The sequence below is a fragment of the Neoarius graeffei genome, chromosome 5 (genome assembly GCF_027579695.1).
Source record: "Neoarius graeffei isolate fNeoGra1 chromosome 5, fNeoGra1.pri, whole genome shotgun sequence".
Classification (NCBI taxonomy): Eukaryota; Metazoa; Chordata; class Actinopteri; order Siluriformes; family Ariidae; genus Neoarius; species Neoarius graeffei.
In genome coordinates this window covers 53741734-53759550 of record NC_083573.1, presented here as the reverse complement: position 1 = coordinate 53759550, position 17817 = coordinate 53741734, and the positions used below count along the sequence as shown (strand labels likewise).

The window sequence follows — 17817 nt, the reverse complement described above, 5'->3', positions numbered from 1 at the left end:
TGACCCTTACGCACAGAGATTCTTCCAGATTCTCTGAATCTTTTGATGATATTATGCACTGTAGATGATGATATGTTCAAACTCTTTGCAATTTTACACTGTCGAACTCCTTTCTGATATTGCTCCACTATTTGTCGGCGCAGAATTAGGGGGATTGGTGATCCTCTTCCCATCTTTACTTCTGAGAGCCGCTGCCACTCCAAGATGCTCTTTTTATACCCAGTCATGTTAATGACCTATTGCCAATTGACCTAATGAGTTGCAATTTGGTCCTCCAGCTGTTCCTTTTTTGTACCTTTAACTTTTCCAGCCTCTTATTGCCCCTGTCCCAACTTTTTTGAGATGTGTTGCTGTCATGAAATTTCAAATGAGTCAATATTTGGCATGAAATTTCAAAATGTCTCACTTTTGACATTTGATATGTTGTCTGTGTTCTATTGTGAATACAATATCAGTTTTTGAGATTTGTAAATTATTGCATTCCGTTTTTATTTATAATTTGTATTTTGTCCCTACTTTTATATATATATAAAATATCTCAGGGCTTTACATTAGCACCCGCCCACCCACCAAATGCGGGTAAAATTCGGCTTTGGCGGGTAATAACTTTAGTCCCACTAGCCACTTTGGCGCGTGGTTTATTCTGTGGTATGAAAATATATTTTAATTGTAGTTTTCTCTGAAGGTATCTGATATAATAAACACATTGCAATGTAATATTACGTGCCTACAACTCCCATAAGCACTTGCATAAACATTCTGACAACATGTTAGAATTGTTTAGAACGTTCGTTAACGTCTCAGATAAAATCAATGATACGGTAACCTGCGGTTAACAAAGTTGCTGACGACTGACAAGCGCACTACGTGGCGGCATATAGCTGGAGTTTCAAACCCTGCTGCTCAGGAAAAAGGGGCAGAGATGATCAGAGCCGGAGCAGCATTTTAACATCCCGGAGGTCCGTGATGCGCAAAGCGTGCACCGAAAATTTTTCGACATATTTAAATGAGAGGGGTGAATTACACGTCACACAAGAGCTCTATTCCTGAAATTACTCTTAATGGTGTTTGAACTGAATATCATCAGTTTTGAAAAAAAAAAATCATGTATGTGGCAAGAGTAAGAATAATTTAAGCTCGTTTAATGGTTTGATCTGGCCCAAGCAATGAGGACAAAAGATACCCTAACTATGTAGCCTATAGAACTAAGATACATTAACAATCTGGCATCCGTTACACCTACACACACACACACCAAAAAAAAAATTCTGGGAAAAAAAAAAATCAGTATACACCACCATGTTTTAGGCAAAGTTACCCAAGGCAAACATAAGTTGAAACTTTCCACTCTATTTCTTTGGCTTATCAAATGATTTATTTTTAAAATCACAAACAAGGTAGGCTACAACTGCACTGCTTCGAAAATGTAAATTGAACAGCTGAAAGTGATGAAAGTGCGCTGATGGTTCCCATGAAAAAAACGTGTCTGCTGCACTGTGTTCCTCCGCCGAGTCGCGCGCTCATTCGCTTTTGTGTTCTTGGTCTCAGAGCCGCACCAAACACACACAGAAGACAGAATCAACATTTAACATAATTAACATGCACTTTTTACGGAGACGTTTTAATGTTATTCTTTATTTTTTTTATCCAGTTGAATATTTAGCATACAAATGTATTTTCAGCTCTTAAAAATGCCCGCGGTCCGGACCTCAGTGGCCTCATAGCTGGCTGTGGCCATGGAGATGAACAAGACGCTAAGAGGAAGATAAGACAGTTCAATGACAAATGGAAGTTCGGGTGAGATTGGCTAGTTCATAGCAAAACCGAAAATACCCTGTACTGCGAAGACTGTAGAAAGTCTGGCAAAGACAGGCATCAGTAATTTTAAACTCGAAACTACAAAGAACCACGAAAAGTCAAATGCACACATCAGTACTATAACATCAAAACAGGCAGAGATGGCTGGTTCACTACAGGACACCATTGCTTTCAGTCCCTGGTTGTCATGAAGTCGGCTGAGGTGGAGAGGATGGAGCTGCTGTTTAGAAACGTTCATGCGATGGTAAAGAAGTTGATCTCACCCCAGCTATCAACTTACGGCCTGCTGGAAGCCTCAGGTCACGAACACCATTTTTCATGGACCATTCAGACTCATCTGATGATGAATGTAATGAGGACATTTAATATCTCTCTCTACACATGTTCACATACACACAATTAATAGATAATACATAATATACATAATAATACTTGATAATACACATAATACTTGCATATCAAAACATCAAATGTTTTTCAATGATGTTTTGAATTGGACTTTTAATATTAGAATCAGTTCAGTTGTGGGCCGGCACGGTGGTGTAGTGGTTAGCGCTGTCGCCTCACAGCAAGAAGGTCCTGGGTTCGAGCCCCGGGGCTGGCGAGGGCCTTTCTGTGTGGAGTTTGCATGTTCTCCCCGTGTCCGCGTGGGTTTCCTCCGGGTGCTCCGGTTTCCCCCACAGTCCAAAGACATGCAGGTTAGGTTAACTGGTGACTCTAAATTGACCGTAGGTGTGAGTGTGAATGGTTGTCTGTGTCTGTGTGTCAGCCCTGTGATGACCTGGCGACTTGTCCAGGGTGTACCCCGCCTTTCGCCCGTAGTCAGCTGGGATAGGCTCCAGCTTGCCTGCGACCCTGTAGAACAGGATAAAGCGGCTAGAGATAATAAGATGAGATGAGTTCAGTTGTACTGAATGTTTTATTTTTCATGTTGTAAGGGGCTTGAATTTGAGTTCAATAAACAGAATACTCTGTTTATATTTTTGTCTGAACTGGTTGCATGTTTTCATACAGGGAGCTACCTTAACAGCACTAATGAGTGCTACTGTAGAGATACATTATACGCTGCCATTCATAATTAAATCTAGATCTTCCGAACTTTAATGTATCATGGTGAAGAAAAAACTGATTTCCTGGCAACAAAATTGTGGCTAGTGAAAAGGCTGAATGGCTAGTGACTTGGGAAAACCACTAGCCATAGTGGCTGGTGAGCAAAAAAAAGTTAATGTAAAGCCCTGATTTTATATTTTATATATATTTATTAGGGCTGTCAAACGATTAAAAAATTTAATCGCGATTAATCTCAGAATTTCATATAGTTAATCGCGATTAATCGCATTTTTTAAAATCTATGTAAATGAATAAGGCTTTTAAAGTGAAATGTTACAATTAAAATGGTGAACACATTTTATGCTCAAAGTACTTGTTAAAAACTGCTGGGACAAGAGAAAATGGTAAGGGAGTTTATTCACTCACATACTAGGCAGTACTGAACATACAAGACACAAAATTGGATTTTGTGATGGATTAGGGAGCTGTAGTCTCAAATATAAAACATGTAGTCACATACTACTGTGTCTCAGTTCAGACATGTGTGACAAAAGAAAATAAAAATGAAATAAAACTTCAATTGTGCCGGAGTTGTATTCAGTCACAGCCTAGAGGACTTCACAGTGCTGTGCAAACAAAAATAAATTGCAGTTGGACTTCAATAAAGACATTTAGTGTCATATCACAGTGCTACAGCATACTGAAATCTCACTGTACAAAAGTATTTTAGAACTGCAAAGTGCATACCAAAACCAACTCAATCACACACTTCTTTTGAAATGTAACTTTTGAAATGAAACTTCCCGTTTAACAGACCTTTCTCCATCACTCACACTTACTCTTACTGATCAGTCCCCCCAGGATTCCGCGGGCCTTTTTTGTGATTGTTGGGAGCTAAAATATCTGACGTTGTGGGGTTTTTTCCAAAAAATTGCGCTGAAAGTTGCGGTGTTTTTTAGGTTTTTGTTGCGATTACATTGCGGGAGGAAGTGAAAGTTGCGAGAAATTGTTGCGATTTTCTCTTTTTGTGATTAAAATTGAGTGATATGTTAAATATTACGTTATTACTGAAAAACTATTGATTAAAAAAACAAAGACACTGAGAAATGGTCCTATAAACAACTTTACCAATATAAAAGATTACCAGGACTACAAAAATGCAGAAAAATAGGCTTTACTTATCCAAATGCACCTGTTGGTTCAAAAGTTAAAGTGCAGAGAACCTCACAGCACAACATGAAGTTACCTTAAAATATAATATAAATGCCTCAGCTTTCATGTAAGAAAAAAAACTTAATACTAGTACTGTGTGCAGGCAGTCTCTCCTGAAGACTAAATTAAACAATAATTATAAACTAATAAAATAAATGGCTCAGGCTTCATAGAAGAAAAAAAAACTATTTGAACAGAATCTCACAGTATGATACTGAAGCTGCCTAAACAATGGAAAATAAAATACCATTTTGGCAAAAACGTTGGCATCCATTAATTTCTTGTATTAAGTAAAAAAAAATAATATAAAAAGTGCACACAGTCCTTCACTGTAAACATCACACACTTTCAGTAACAGAATTTAAGCCTATAAACACTGACTCGCACATCATGCAATGTTGCCAGATACTGCTGACGTTTTCCAGCCCAAAATATGTTCAAAACCCGCCAAAATGCACTTAAAACCACCCAATCTGGCAACACTGCACGCATGCTGCTTCTCTTGAACGTATACACGGAAGTAAGGCGGAAGGTAGTTTGTCGACGTCACCTCAAGACAATGCCAACGATTGGTCAAATTTGCGGGAAAGTTGTGGTGATTGGATATAATTGCAACACCGCCCTGAATTCGCGGGGATTGGTTGAATTTGCATTGAAGTTGCAAATCGCAACATCGCGAAATCCTGGAGGGTCTGATTGAAGCAGTGCGCGACAAGCCTCAACATGAACTACAGGTGACTCGCAGGGCCAAATTAGAATTTGCGTTAACGGCACTATTTTTTTTAATCGCAATAAATTGAGATCGCGTTAATGCGTTATCGCGTTAACTTCGACAGCCCTAATATATATATATATATATATATATATATATATATATATATATATATATAACAAACTAGCTAGCATAACTCCTGTATTCTCTGCAAAATCAACATGCTCTTTATGTGTGCAAGTCAGCAGCATCGCGTGATCAGTTATTCTGGATGCTACAGAAAAGTCTGATTGAATCTTATTTTTAGAAAAAGTGTGTATTTTGCATTTCTGCATCAACAGTCAGGCTGTTCATTGTGCTGTGCATTGCCATTTAACTAATTTTTTTTTATTGATTCATTTTTACATTCGTACATATATTTACGGGTGGCACGGTGGTGTAGTGGTTAGCACTGTCGCCTCACAGCAAGAAGGTCCTGGGTTCGAGCCCCGTAGCCAGCGAGGGCCTTTCTGTGCGGAGTTTGCATGTTCTCCCCGTGTCCGCGTGGGTTTCCTCTGGGTGCTCCGGTTTCCCCCACAGTCCAAAGACATGCAGGTTAGGTTAACTGGTGACTCTAAATTGACCGTAGGTGTGAATGTGAATGGTTGTCTGTGTCTATGTGTCAGCCCTGTGATGATCTGGCGACTTGTCCAGGGTGTACCCCGCCTCTCGCCCATAGTCAGCTGGGATAGACTCCAGCTTGCCTGCGACCCTGTAGAACAGGATAAAGCGGCTACAGATAAATGAGATGACATATATTTACTAATGTACAAGCATCAATTCAACCAATACTGGCTTGTATAAATGTATATTCATTATGTTCCCATATACAAATTAAGAGATTTTATAGTAATTCTAGATCTGTTTTAGTACAATGCTTCATTGTGTTGTAGCATATGAGTAAAGGAATTTGCATGGGTGGTGTATAAATATGCTTGCGCGAGCCATTAACCACAAATGTGACATGCTTTGCTTTGTAACAGTGATGAACACCATTTGCACGCAAGTCATATAATGTACTGTTGCCATAAGCCTGGCATTAGGCATCTTTCAGAGCTCAGAGTGGAAATGTAGTGAGAAATTAAGCCAGGAGAGAGAGGAGGGTACTGAAGTGAACTAATGCAGAGCATCCTCCAATATTCATGAATTCTGGTTAGGACTGCAGGGCAGCAGTCTGTTAGCTAAGTGAATAGAGGAATGTTAAAATATCTCATTCAAACCACCAACATAGCTGAGCTCCACTATATTAAAACCATTTATAATGTAATTTTGAGACAGTGTTCTCAAAAATACACGCACTAAAAGTTTAACAGCATGGAGTCACATTGTGCTGATTAAATTGTGATTCAAGTGCCAATATTCCTAATTAGGAGGAATGTTTAAAAAGATGTTGAGTCATGCATGATCAGATTTATTTCGTGCTTGGTGTATGCCTATATGGAACCACTGGAGAGTGAGGATTTGACATGGTAGCTAAAAATGACTCGTCAATATCATCGCCAAAAACTGTATGTCTCTATGATGTGTATTAATTTAGATAGTGCATTTCCTCTGTTTCTTTTTATCTCTGGTTAGAGGTACAGCCTTTGCTTTACAATGGTTCATGTTAAGAGGATGTTCACTTAACCTTCTATGGAAGGTTGTGCCTTTAACTTCCCTTCCCACTTCCAGCTCTAAATCATATGCCGCTGCTTCCTCCCCAAGTATATTAGGCAATTTAAACAGAATGACAAGTGACACATGGCTGGTTTACACTGTTTCAGGTTGTGTGTGTGGTCCATAATTTCAAAGGAAGCCAGTTGTTAAGTGAAGACCCCCAACAAGAGGACATGACGGGCTCGCCCAAGGTGGAGAGTCCCCTGGAAAAATACATCGCCTCCCAGGTACAACACAACTGCATTTACCTACACTAACACTCACTCAAACAAGTGCTGGCATGAATGTTTAACCCAAAAATACAATGGTGCTTGAAAGTTTGTGAACCCTTTAAAATTTTCTATATTTCTGCATAAATATGACCTAAAACATCATCAGATTTTCACACAAGTCCTAAAAGTAGATAAAGAGAACCCAGTCAAACAAGTGAGACAAAAATATTGTACTTGGTCATTTATTTACTGAGGAAAATTATCCAATATTATACATCTGTGAGTGGCAAAAGTATGTGAACCTTTGCTTTCAGTACCTGCTGTGACCCCCTTGTGCAGCAATAACTGCAACTAAACGTTTCTGGTAACTTTTGATCAGTCCTGCACACCGGCTTGGAGGAATCTTAGCCCGTTCCTCCGTAAAGAACAGCTTCAACTCTGGGATGTTGGTGGGTTTCCTCACATGAACTGCTCGCTTCAGATCCTTCCACAACATTTCGATTGGATTAAGGTCAGGACTTTGACTTGGCCATTCCAAAACATTAACTTTATTCTTCTTTAACCATTATTTGATAGAACGACTTGTGTGCTTAGGGTCGTTGTCTTGCTGTATGACCCACCTTCTCTTGAGATTCAGTTCATGGACAGATGTCCTGACATTTTCCTTTAGAATTGGCTGGTATAATTCAGAATTCATTGTTCCATCAATGATGGCAAGTTGTCCGGGCCCAGATGCAGCAAAACAGGCCCAAACCATGATACTACCACCACCATGTTTCACAGATGGGATAAGGTTCTTATGCTGGAATGCAGTGTTTTCCTTTCTCCAAACATAACGCTTCTCATTTAAACCAAGTTTCATTTTGGTCTCATCCGTCCACAAAACATTTTTCCAAAAGCCTTCTGGCTTGTCCCTGTGATCTTTAGCAAACTGCAGACGAGCAGCAATGTTCTTTTTGGAGAGCAGTGGCTTTCTCCTTGCAACCCTGCCATGCACACCATTGTTCTTCAGTGCTGTCCTGATGGTGGAGTCATGAACATTAACATTAGCCAATGTGAGAGAGGCCTTCAGTTGCTTAGAAGTTACCCTGGGGTCCTTTGTGACCTCGCCGACTATTACACGCCTTGCTCTTGGAGTGATCTTTGTTGGTCGACCACTCCTGGGGAGGGTAACAATGGTCTTGAATTTCCTCTATTTGTACACAATCTGACTGTGGATTAGTGGAGTCCAAACTCTTTAGAGATGGTTTTGTAACCTTTTCCAGCCTGATGAGCATCAACAACGCTTTTTCTGAGGTCCTCAGAAATCTCCTTTGTTCGTGCCATGATCACAACACGTTTGTGGAAGTGTAAGATCGGACTTTGATAGATCCCTGTTCTTTAAATAAAACGGTGCCCACTCACACCTGATTGTCATCCCATTGATTGAAAACACCTGACTCTAATTTCACCTTCAAATTAACTGCTAATCCTAGAGGTTCACATACTTTTGCCACTCACAGATATGTAATATTGGATCATTTTCCTCAATAAATAAATGACCAAGTATATTATTTTTGTCTCATTTTGTTTAACTGGGTTCTCTTTATCTACTTTTAGGACTCGTGTGAAAATCTGATGATGTTTTAGGTCATATTGATGCAGAAATATAGAAAATTCTCAAGGGTTCACAAACTTTCAAACACCACTGTAGTCACACTAACATTTTTGAATGTTAAACATCGAAGAATCAAGATGTTTAAAATAATCTCTCAATAACGGCCACCTCATTTGCTGGGCGTCTGTGTGTGTTTGTGTATGTTGCACATGTGGCCGTCCCTCAGATGGCCGAGCTAAGAGCTGAAGAAAAGGCGTTGACGCCCCACTCTCTGAAAACGCGCCTCGTGAGCTTCTTTGATTGGATCGCAGGCAAAAAAAGCCACTTCAGCCACCTGCAGCGCACAAGGCAATAATACACGTAGGAGCAACTGTGTGAGCAGCCTGTGCCAAGCCTCTGGAATACGCCTCAGTGTTATTAAATCCCTGTTTAAACCCGATCACATGCATTTAGCATGAATAAACCAATGACCTGCTTATAATCGGTCTGTATCCAGAGTGTTTGGCCCTGCTAGCTGATTCATCCTGTCCTGTACAGATTGCTTTTCACTGTCCTCCCTTAATTTGAAGCAGACAGACTGGCATTAATCGTCTGCCTTGAATTTGGATTATAACATCGCTTTCCTTTTACATTAGTGTGGCTGCAATCCTGAATGGATTAGTCCAATTCTTTTGAGAGCATCATTTGAGTCAGAGGTCTGGTCAGCTAATGGGGTTGATTGTCCACAAGCCATATTTAAATATTTTTCCTGCCATGTGTCTTGAGAAATTTTACTCTCTCTTAATAGGCAAATCTGGTAATACATCTTTGTTTCTACTGTAACTTTACTGGAATCTATGATTCACCCTGCCAAGGCCAAGTTGAGAGAATACATTTAAAATTATCCATTTTCTCCAGACAGCTTAGTCTGAATTTAACTCCCCAAACACAGCCGTCTTCCACGGATGATCTGTGTACTGATTTAGCCCAAGAAATCCACTATCAATTAAACCACATGCTGCAGTCTTACTAATGAACCCCCAGCTCCATCCTAATCACACCATAAGTATGGACCTTTTTAAACAAAATTTACAATAGTTACAGGAAGAACATATGCAAGCAAACAACTCACTGTTTTAATCCCAGATTGCTGTGTTGATTGATTTTATTTGTATCTGTTTGGTTTGGAGCTTTTGTTGTTGTTGAAATGCATGGGGTGGATTGTGTAGAATGAGAATGATACTTTGACCATTAAAAATACTAATGACCTACTTTTCTGTTCTTTCAAGGTTCCAGAGATGCTTATCAGTGATGTTTTTCTTTGTACGTAGATGTATAGCATATGAGGGAGGGCATAGGACAGTGACGTACCCTGTTCTGCTTGGCTGTTGACCAAAAATATTCCTTGAGCTCAGACTCCTGTCACAACCTACAATACAGATGAATTGGGTTCTCATGAAGGAGAATTAGCAGACAATGCACTTTTACTCAGAGCAAATATTACTGAATACTATATGAAAAGGATAAGTGCATGTACCTCTATGTTGTACACAATGATGCAGTGATGTCCAGTCAATCACATTTTTCCCCCTTTGTCACTGTTTTTAATTAGAAAACCAACTAAATTTATCACCTGTAGCACTTTTTTTAAAAATTTAAGAAAAAAAATTAAAAAGTTTGAGATAGCATTTGACTGATCAGGTCTGGGGATCTTATAGCCTACACACATTTGGTGGATAAAATATGCGTACATCTTTTCAAAACCCATAGTGGTCAGAAACTGTAAGAGCGGGTAAACAGATTTTAAGGAGCATTCATCCCACTCATTGTCCATTATTTCAGCTTAACTGACACAGTAATTACTGGAGGTCTGCACTCCCAAGGTGCAGACAGGTGACAGATGAAAAGTTAATTCGATTAAAGACTCATGCCTTACTTGAAATTGTGGCGCACACACAGGAGGGAGGAAGTGGGAGTGATGAAGAGCTGAGCAGTCAATTTTGTTTGCCATGTGCAGTTTTAATTGATCTCTATTCTGGAGTTTTTTAGTGACGGGCACATTTCAGTGAGAAAATTGGAGACCGCTCTGGTATTTCCCCAACCATGTTGGAATACATTGCATTTCCCAATACAGCAGTGGAAAAGACAATAATGAGGGTACACATTGGCCATAAAATCTAATTAAAAAGATCATATTTATTTCATATTTAGGCAAATTAGTTGTGAAAGTGCCAAATAAACTATAGGGTGTTTCAAAAAAAATTGATATTATTTGAGAGGTAAATATCCCAGAAACTACATAGTCGAGGCAAATGAAACTGAACAGGCTTAATGTTGCGCAATATAAGATTTATTCCTCAAAATTTGAATGAGAAATTCATAGAGGTATGTTGATTCCATGAACAATTTCACAAATTTTCAGTATGCACACCGCCTGAGACACAGTACTCTAACACAAAAAACACCTTTTCTTTTCCGGTGAATGGCATTTCTATACCTAAAAAGATAAAAACAAAAAAAGATTAAACATAAAATTTTGACCCGTTTCCGCACATGCTGTTAAAATTTGAAGTCAATTGAACGAGAACTGGCAGTTATTTAATTGTGAAATATCAAATTTTTAGAAACACCCTGTACTTTGGTTTTATTTTACTTCATGAAACAGTATCTCTACTTCACTGTCCGTGAAGTTCACCTTCTTAGACCTTTTAATATGATCCATGTTACCTGCAACAAACAATCCCACAAGCCGGCTATACTGGCTTTTTTTTTTTTTTAACTATACAGTATATGGAGATTTGGAAGCATCTCTTGATGCAAATGAGTGTGGCTTTGCACATATGTGCAGGATTTATCAATGCCCATATAACTGTGGGTAGGTGCCTCATAAATACCAATTTTCTTGTTTACTGGTGGTTGTTACAGGTTTAGAACCATTAGACCCTTCGTCTAATTCTGTACAGTGAATATAACGAGTCTACACACCCCTATTAAAATGGCAGGTCTCTGTGATATAAAAAACTAAACCAAGTTAAACCATGTCAGAACTCTTTGACCTTTATGTATGTTGTAATTTCACAATAAAGTGACAAACAACCAGAAATGTTTTAGAGAAGAAAAAAAAAGAACAAAAAACATCCAGTACCTTGCTTACCCAAGTGTGCACACCCTTTTATATTTGGTAATGTGGCAGTGTTCAGAATCAACGAAATAACATTCAAACTCATGTGAAATACTAATTAATGTTAGTAACACCACCATCATTTAAGGTAACCGATTAACCCCGAATAAAAGTACAGCTGTTCCTGTAGGGTTTTCTTGACATCTTCTTGGTCGCATCCAACTGGAAAAGCTATGGGCTGCAAAGAGCTTACAAAGCAGGTGCGGGATCTCACTGTTGATAATGTCAATCAGGAGAAGCTTGCAAAAAAAAAAAAAAAAATCTAGGCTTTGGATACGTCATGGAAAACCCTAAAGACGATCAACAAATGGAGAAAATATAGCACAATAGTGAAATTACTAAGAACAGGACGTCCCTCTAAAATTGATGAGAAGACCAGGAGAAAACTAGTCAAGGAGGCTACCAGGAGGCCTACAGCAACATTAGAAAAATTATAGGAATTTCTGGCGAGTACTGGTTGCTCCCTACATGTGAGAAAAATCTCTCAAAATTTTTTTATATGTCTGGGCTATGGGGTAGAGCGGCATGGTAAAAGCATTTTAAAACACCCCCCCCCCCCCCCAAAAAAAAAAAAAAAAAAAACCACCACAAGCCTGGCTAAAGTTTGCTAAATTACATGCAATCTCCCAAAACCATGTGGAATAATGTGTAAAGGTCTGAAGAGACAAAAGTTGAACCTTTTGATCAGAATACCAGATATGTTTGGGTTTTTATAAATAAAACAAAACAAAAAGCACATCACCAAATGAACATCATGTACTGCATGGAGGTGGCAACGTCATGCTTTGGGAGTGCTCTTCAACAGGAACTGGGGCTTTAATCAGGATGGAAGGAATAATTAATAGATCCGAATACCAGTCAAGTTTGGCACAAAACCTTAAGGCTTCTGCCAAAACATTTAAGATGAAGAGGAATTTTAGCATAACAATAACCCAAAGTACACCTCCTAATACAAAGGAATGGCTTCAACAAAACAAGATTGAGGTTTTGGAATGGTAGAGCAAGAGTCCAGATCTAAATCCAGTTGAGACACACTGGGGAGACCTGACATTGCTGTGTTGCTAAAGATGCCCAGTCAATCTGACAGAATTAGAAAGTTCTTGCAAGGAAGAATGGCAAATTATTGCTAAGTCATGATGTGCCAAACTGACAGGCTCTTGCGCAAAAAGACTGAATGCCATGATAAACTCTAAGTGTTTCAACTAAGTTTAGGTACACGTATGTGCACACTTATGCAGCCAGGTTATATAATATACACACACTCATGGCCACTTTATTAGGAATACCCATCCATTTGCTGTTTTATGCAGTTATCTAATTAGCCAATCCCTTTACAGAAACACAATGTATAGAATAATGCAGATACAAATCAAGAGCTTCCGTTAATTTTCACTTCAAACATCAGAACGGGGCGGCACGGTAGTGGTTAGCGCTGTCGCCTCACAGCAAGAAGGTCCGGGTTTGAGCCCCGTGGCCGGCGAGGGCCTTTCTGTGTGGAGTTTGCATGTTCTCCCCGTGTCCGCGTGGGTTTCCTCCGGGTGCTCCGGTTTCCCCCACAGTCCAAAGACATGCAGGTTAGGTTAACTGGTGACTCTAAATTGACCGTAGGTGTGAATGTGAGTGTGAATGGTTGTCTGTGTCTGTGTGTCAGCCCTGTGATGACCTGGCGACTTGTCCAGGGTGTACCCCGCCTTTCGCCCGTAGTCAGCTGGGATAGGCTCCAGCTTGCCAGCGACCCTGTAGAACAGGATAAAGCAGCTAGAGATAATGAGATGAGATGAGACATCAGAATGGGGAAAATTGTGATCGCTGTGCCTTTCACTGTGGCATGGGTGTTGGTGCCAGATGGACTGGTTTGAGTATTTCAGAAATTGCTGATCTCCTGGGCTTTTCACACACAACAGTCTCTAGGGTTTACACAGAATGGTGCAAAAAAAAAGCCACACACAACAACACTGAGTGAGCAACAGTTCTGTGGGTGGAAACGGCATCTTGATAAGAGAGGTCAGAGGAAAATTGGCCAGGAAGGATATAGCAACTCTTTAGAACCATGGTGAACAGAAAAGCATCTCAGCATGCAACAGCAGAAGAGCACATTGGGTTCCGCTCCTGCAGCCAAGAACAGGAAACTTAGAATCAAGAACAAGTTCGTATTAAAGTGGCCAGGGAGTGTATATTTTTCATTAAAATAATTGCTATTGATTTTCACACAAATATATAAGTTGCAATTTCACAATAAATGTAGAAAAAGTTTCTGACTATTTATCTTGGTGTAATTTTTTTTTTTTAAACATTGCAAAGTCCTATCATTTTAACAGGGGTGTGTAGACGCTATCCAGGATTTCGACGTGACGCCCCGGTGTCCGCCGTTTTGAAGGTCAAGCTAGCTAATGTCAACAACAGTAGCTAGTATGTTACTGTAGCAATGTTTACATTCAGTCATTTGGATGACTGTTAAAACCTTTCAGTCTCAAGTTTTTCCTTTACTGTATTTACTAGTTTACTGAGCTAGCGCACTCGGGCAGGCTGGGAGCGAGCGCGCTAGCTCGGGCAGGCTGGGAGCTAGCGCGCTCGCTCCCAGCCTGCCCGAGCGCGCTAGCTCAGTAAACTAGTAAATACAGTAAAGGAAAAACTTATAACGGGCCATGTCTCAACAGACTAAGAAGTTATTTCAATGACATTTAATAACATTTTGTTTATCCTGAGGACCGAAAGTAAATGAAAATGTGAACAAACCTTAGCTGTCAGTGAACAATCCTGGTGGAAGCAGGTAAACGTCGTTCTCTAAGCCTGCTAACCTCAATTTTTGCAAATACCTCTCCCTCTGCTCTCCCTGTAAATGCCCTACGTCGCTGGATAGTGAAGGTGTTTTCTGCATCTCGTTCCTTTTTCTTTTATGTTTTTTCCCTGGTATTTCCCACACGCCTGACTGCAGGTCAGGAAGATCACCCGCGCTGCAAAGCCAGAAAAAGATAGCCTGGCAACATGTACGGATCACGTACACCAGCATCATTGATTTTCTGGTGATATCGCTTCTTACTCGCGTCATCTAGGCCGGATAAAATACTCGACAATGAGACTTCGTCATGATCAACAGTGTATCGCTACCGGTAGTCGCCATATTTGTGACCGTCAAAATGGCGCCGGCTACTTGTTGACATGGCAACGGTCACGTGGGTCGAAAACCTCTATACATGTAAAATGTAGGAAACAAAAAGCAATACTTCATTAGGATAGAAATTCGTATAGTCTGATAGCATCTGAATGACAGCTCTCCTTCACTGCTGTACAAATTGTGTTTCTCGGATATGGACTCCTGTGCTTTCGGGTTTGGCCTGTATACAGGGGTTATATGGCAGCTGAACAACATTATTAAGGTAGCACAAGGCCACCCATGGCTGTGCTGCATGGCTGCACCACCGGCTTTAAAGTGTGCTTCTCCTTAATACCTCATCGGTTTCCAGATGGCACAAAGCTAGAATGGTTCTTCAAAACAAATCCCACGCCCCTCTTTTTACCACCAAACCAGCTCCACACAGCTGCCTGAAAATTAAAGAATAAATCACATCCCAGACTGCAAGATGTTTTTCTTCTAACACATTACGATGTTCTGACAATGTCATGTTATAGCTTGTGTGTGTATGAGGGATAAAAGTAGCCATTTTTGGACCAAGACACTGTGTGGAAATGATAGCATTCACTCATTCTAGATGAAAGTAGACGCTGAATGCATTCTAAAGTGCTCTCATCTCATCTTTCCCCTCACAGAATCACATCGCCTTCGATGAAGTCACATGACCTTGAGTCACCAGTGTGGCAGACGCATTGGACATCCACACTCTTTACTGTGCAGTCATCATAGTGCAACACTACCCCCGTCAGTCATATCCTCTATGGTGGTGTATTGGATATCTCCCTCTCTCTCTCTCACACACACACACACACACCAACCAGCATATCTTTGTACTGATGTTTGCACAAAGTACCCCCATGACCACACCCATTCCCCCTCCGATTTGTGTTTTTTTTGATCGTGAGCCATGAGAACTGGAACTCAAATCAACCCAGAATTCACTGTGTGTAGCTGGAAGGATGGCGTCTGTGTAAAACAAACAGAATTTGCCATTTATCAAATTTAAGAAAATATGAACTTATTGATGTGTGTGTATTCTTCTTATTTTTCACACTGTATCATATGTATAATATCACGGTATAATTTGTCAATACAAATGTGATAATTATTTAACTTGAAAATCAAATCATTTACCCATGCCCACACATAAGTCATAAAACTTTAAAAATCTGTTTAAGAAGTGCACTTTAATAATTTTAAGGAATCTCAAGACATGGCACCAAAACCAGAGGTTATGAACCTCTTAGTCCGCTGACACAGCAGCAGCACGAGTTCCTAGAGAAGCCTTATGGAACCTGAGCCTGTCCTGGTCTGCTGTGCATCCTCCTGTCTGTCATTCTGCTGTGCAAAGAATGGATCAGTTGTGTAGACAATCACCACTGCTCTTTTAGAGGAATTCATGGAAAATTTACTCAATACAAAGTTTTGCATAAATGCAGATATAGCTCAAGAGCTTCAATTAAATGTTCAAATATCAGAAAAGGGGACATTTGGATTCAGTGACATTCAACATGGGATGGTTGTTGGGGCCAGACAGGTTGGTTTGAATATTTCAGAAGCTGCTAATTAATGTTCACATCAGATTGTGGGGGATGTATGATCAGAGATCCTGATCGTCAAATTTTCACACACAACAGTTTCGACAGTCTCTAGATTTGACTGAGAATGGTGCAAAAAAAAAAAAAGAAAAGCGGCGGGTCTGCGGATGGAAATGCCTTGCTGATGAGAGAAGTTAGAGGAGAATGGACAAGACTGGTTTGAGCTGATAGGACAGCTACAGTAACTGAAATAACCTCTCTTTACAACTGCGTTGAGCAGAAAAGCATTTCAGAACACACCAGATATCAAACCTTGAACTGAACAGCTAATTATAGTGCCTTGCAAAAGTATTCATCCCCCTTGCTGTTTGTCCTGTTTTGTTGCATTACAAGCTGGAATTAAAATGGATTTTGGGGGGGATTAGCACCATTTGATTTACACAGCATGCCTACCACTTTAAAGGTGCAATTTTTTATTTATTTATTTTTATTGTGACAAACAATAAGATGAAAAAAACCCCAGAAATCTGGAGTTGCCCATTCCTCAAGGCAAAACTGCTCCAACTCCTTCAAGTTAGATGGGTTGCGTTGGTGTACAGCAATCTTCAAGTTATGCCACAGATTCTCAATTGGATTGAGGTCTGGGCTTTGATTAGGCCATTCCAAGACATTTAAATGTTTCCCTTTAAACCACTCCAGTGTAGCTTTAGCAGTGTGTTTAGGGTCATTGTCCTGCTTGACCATGAACCTTCATCCCAGTCTCAAACCTCTGGCTGACTCAAACAGGTTTTCCTCCAGAACTGCCCTGTATTTAGTGCCATCCATCTTTCCTTCAGTCCTGACCAGCTTTCCTGTCCCTGCAGATGAAAAACATCCCCACAGCATGATGCTGCCACCACCATGCTTCATTGTAGGGATGGTGTTCTCTGGGTGTTGGGTTTGTGCCACACATGGCATTTCCCATGATGGTCAAAAAGTTAAATTTTTGTCTCATTTAACCAGAGAATCTTCTTCCATGTCTTTAGGGAGTCTGCCACATGCTGTTGGGCAAACTCCAAGCGTGATTTTTTTTTTTTTAAACAACTACTTTTTTCTGGCCACTCTTCCATAAGGCCCCACTCTGTGGAGTGTATGGTTTAAAGTGGCCCTATGGACAGATACTCCCATCACCGTGGATCTTTGCAGTTCTCTCAGTGTTATTGTTGGTGTCTTTGTTGAATCTCTGATTAATGCCCTCCTTGCCTGGTCTGTGAGTTTTGGTGGCTGGCCTTCTCTTGTCAGATTTGTTGTGGTGCCATATTCTTTCCATTTTGCTTTAATGAATTTAATGTTGCTCCCTGGAATATTCAAAGCTTGGGATATATTTTATAACCCAACCCTGATCTATACTTCTCCACAACTTTGTCTCTGACCTGTTTGGAGGCTCCTTGGTTTTCATGTTACTTGCTTAGTAGTGTAGCAGAGTCAGGGTCCTTCCAGAACAACTTGATTTATACAGACATCATGTGACAGATCATGTGACACTTTGATTGCACACAGGTGGATCTTTATCAACTAATTATGTGACTTATGAAGTGAATTGGTTGGACCAGCTCTTATTTAGGGGTTTTATACGAAAAGCCAGTAACTCACTGGGCTGCGACAGCTTGCAACAAATTGCGAACGTCATTCGCGAGAGTTTCAAAAGTGT

At 40.1% G+C, this 17817-nt stretch overlaps 2 protein-coding genes across 5 annotated transcripts in view; one reads left to right on the top strand and one right to left on the bottom strand.

The window, feature by feature from the left end:
* Positions 1–16748, top strand: part of plppr5b (phospholipid phosphatase related 5b) — a 115115-nt gene extending 98367 nt beyond the window's left edge. Inside the window, exons 5-6 of one of the 2 annotated variants that reach the window (XM_060922039.1) lie at positions 6595–6714; positions 15225–16748. In XM_060922039.1, the coding sequence (XP_060778022.1) occupies positions 6595–6714; positions 15225–15254 (150 nt within the window). In that variant the 3' untranslated portion in view covers positions 15255–16748. Of the gene's footprint in view, positions 1–6594; positions 6715–8522; positions 9200–15224 lie in introns of those variants that run through there. The other variant, XM_060922038.1, reaches the window with a different exon arrangement.
* The window catches only part of LOC132886865 (uncharacterized), a 29315-nt gene continuing 12848 nt past the window's right edge, over positions 1351–17817 (bottom strand). Inside the window, exon 5 of one of the 3 annotated variants that reach the window (XR_009654734.1) lies at positions 1351–2155. The gene's annotated coding sequence lies outside the window, so the exon portion shown is untranslated. Of the gene's footprint in view, positions 2156–8405; positions 9705–9832; positions 9874–17817 lie in introns of those variants that run through there. The other 2 variants (XR_009654733.1, XR_009654735.1) reach the window with 2 other exon arrangements.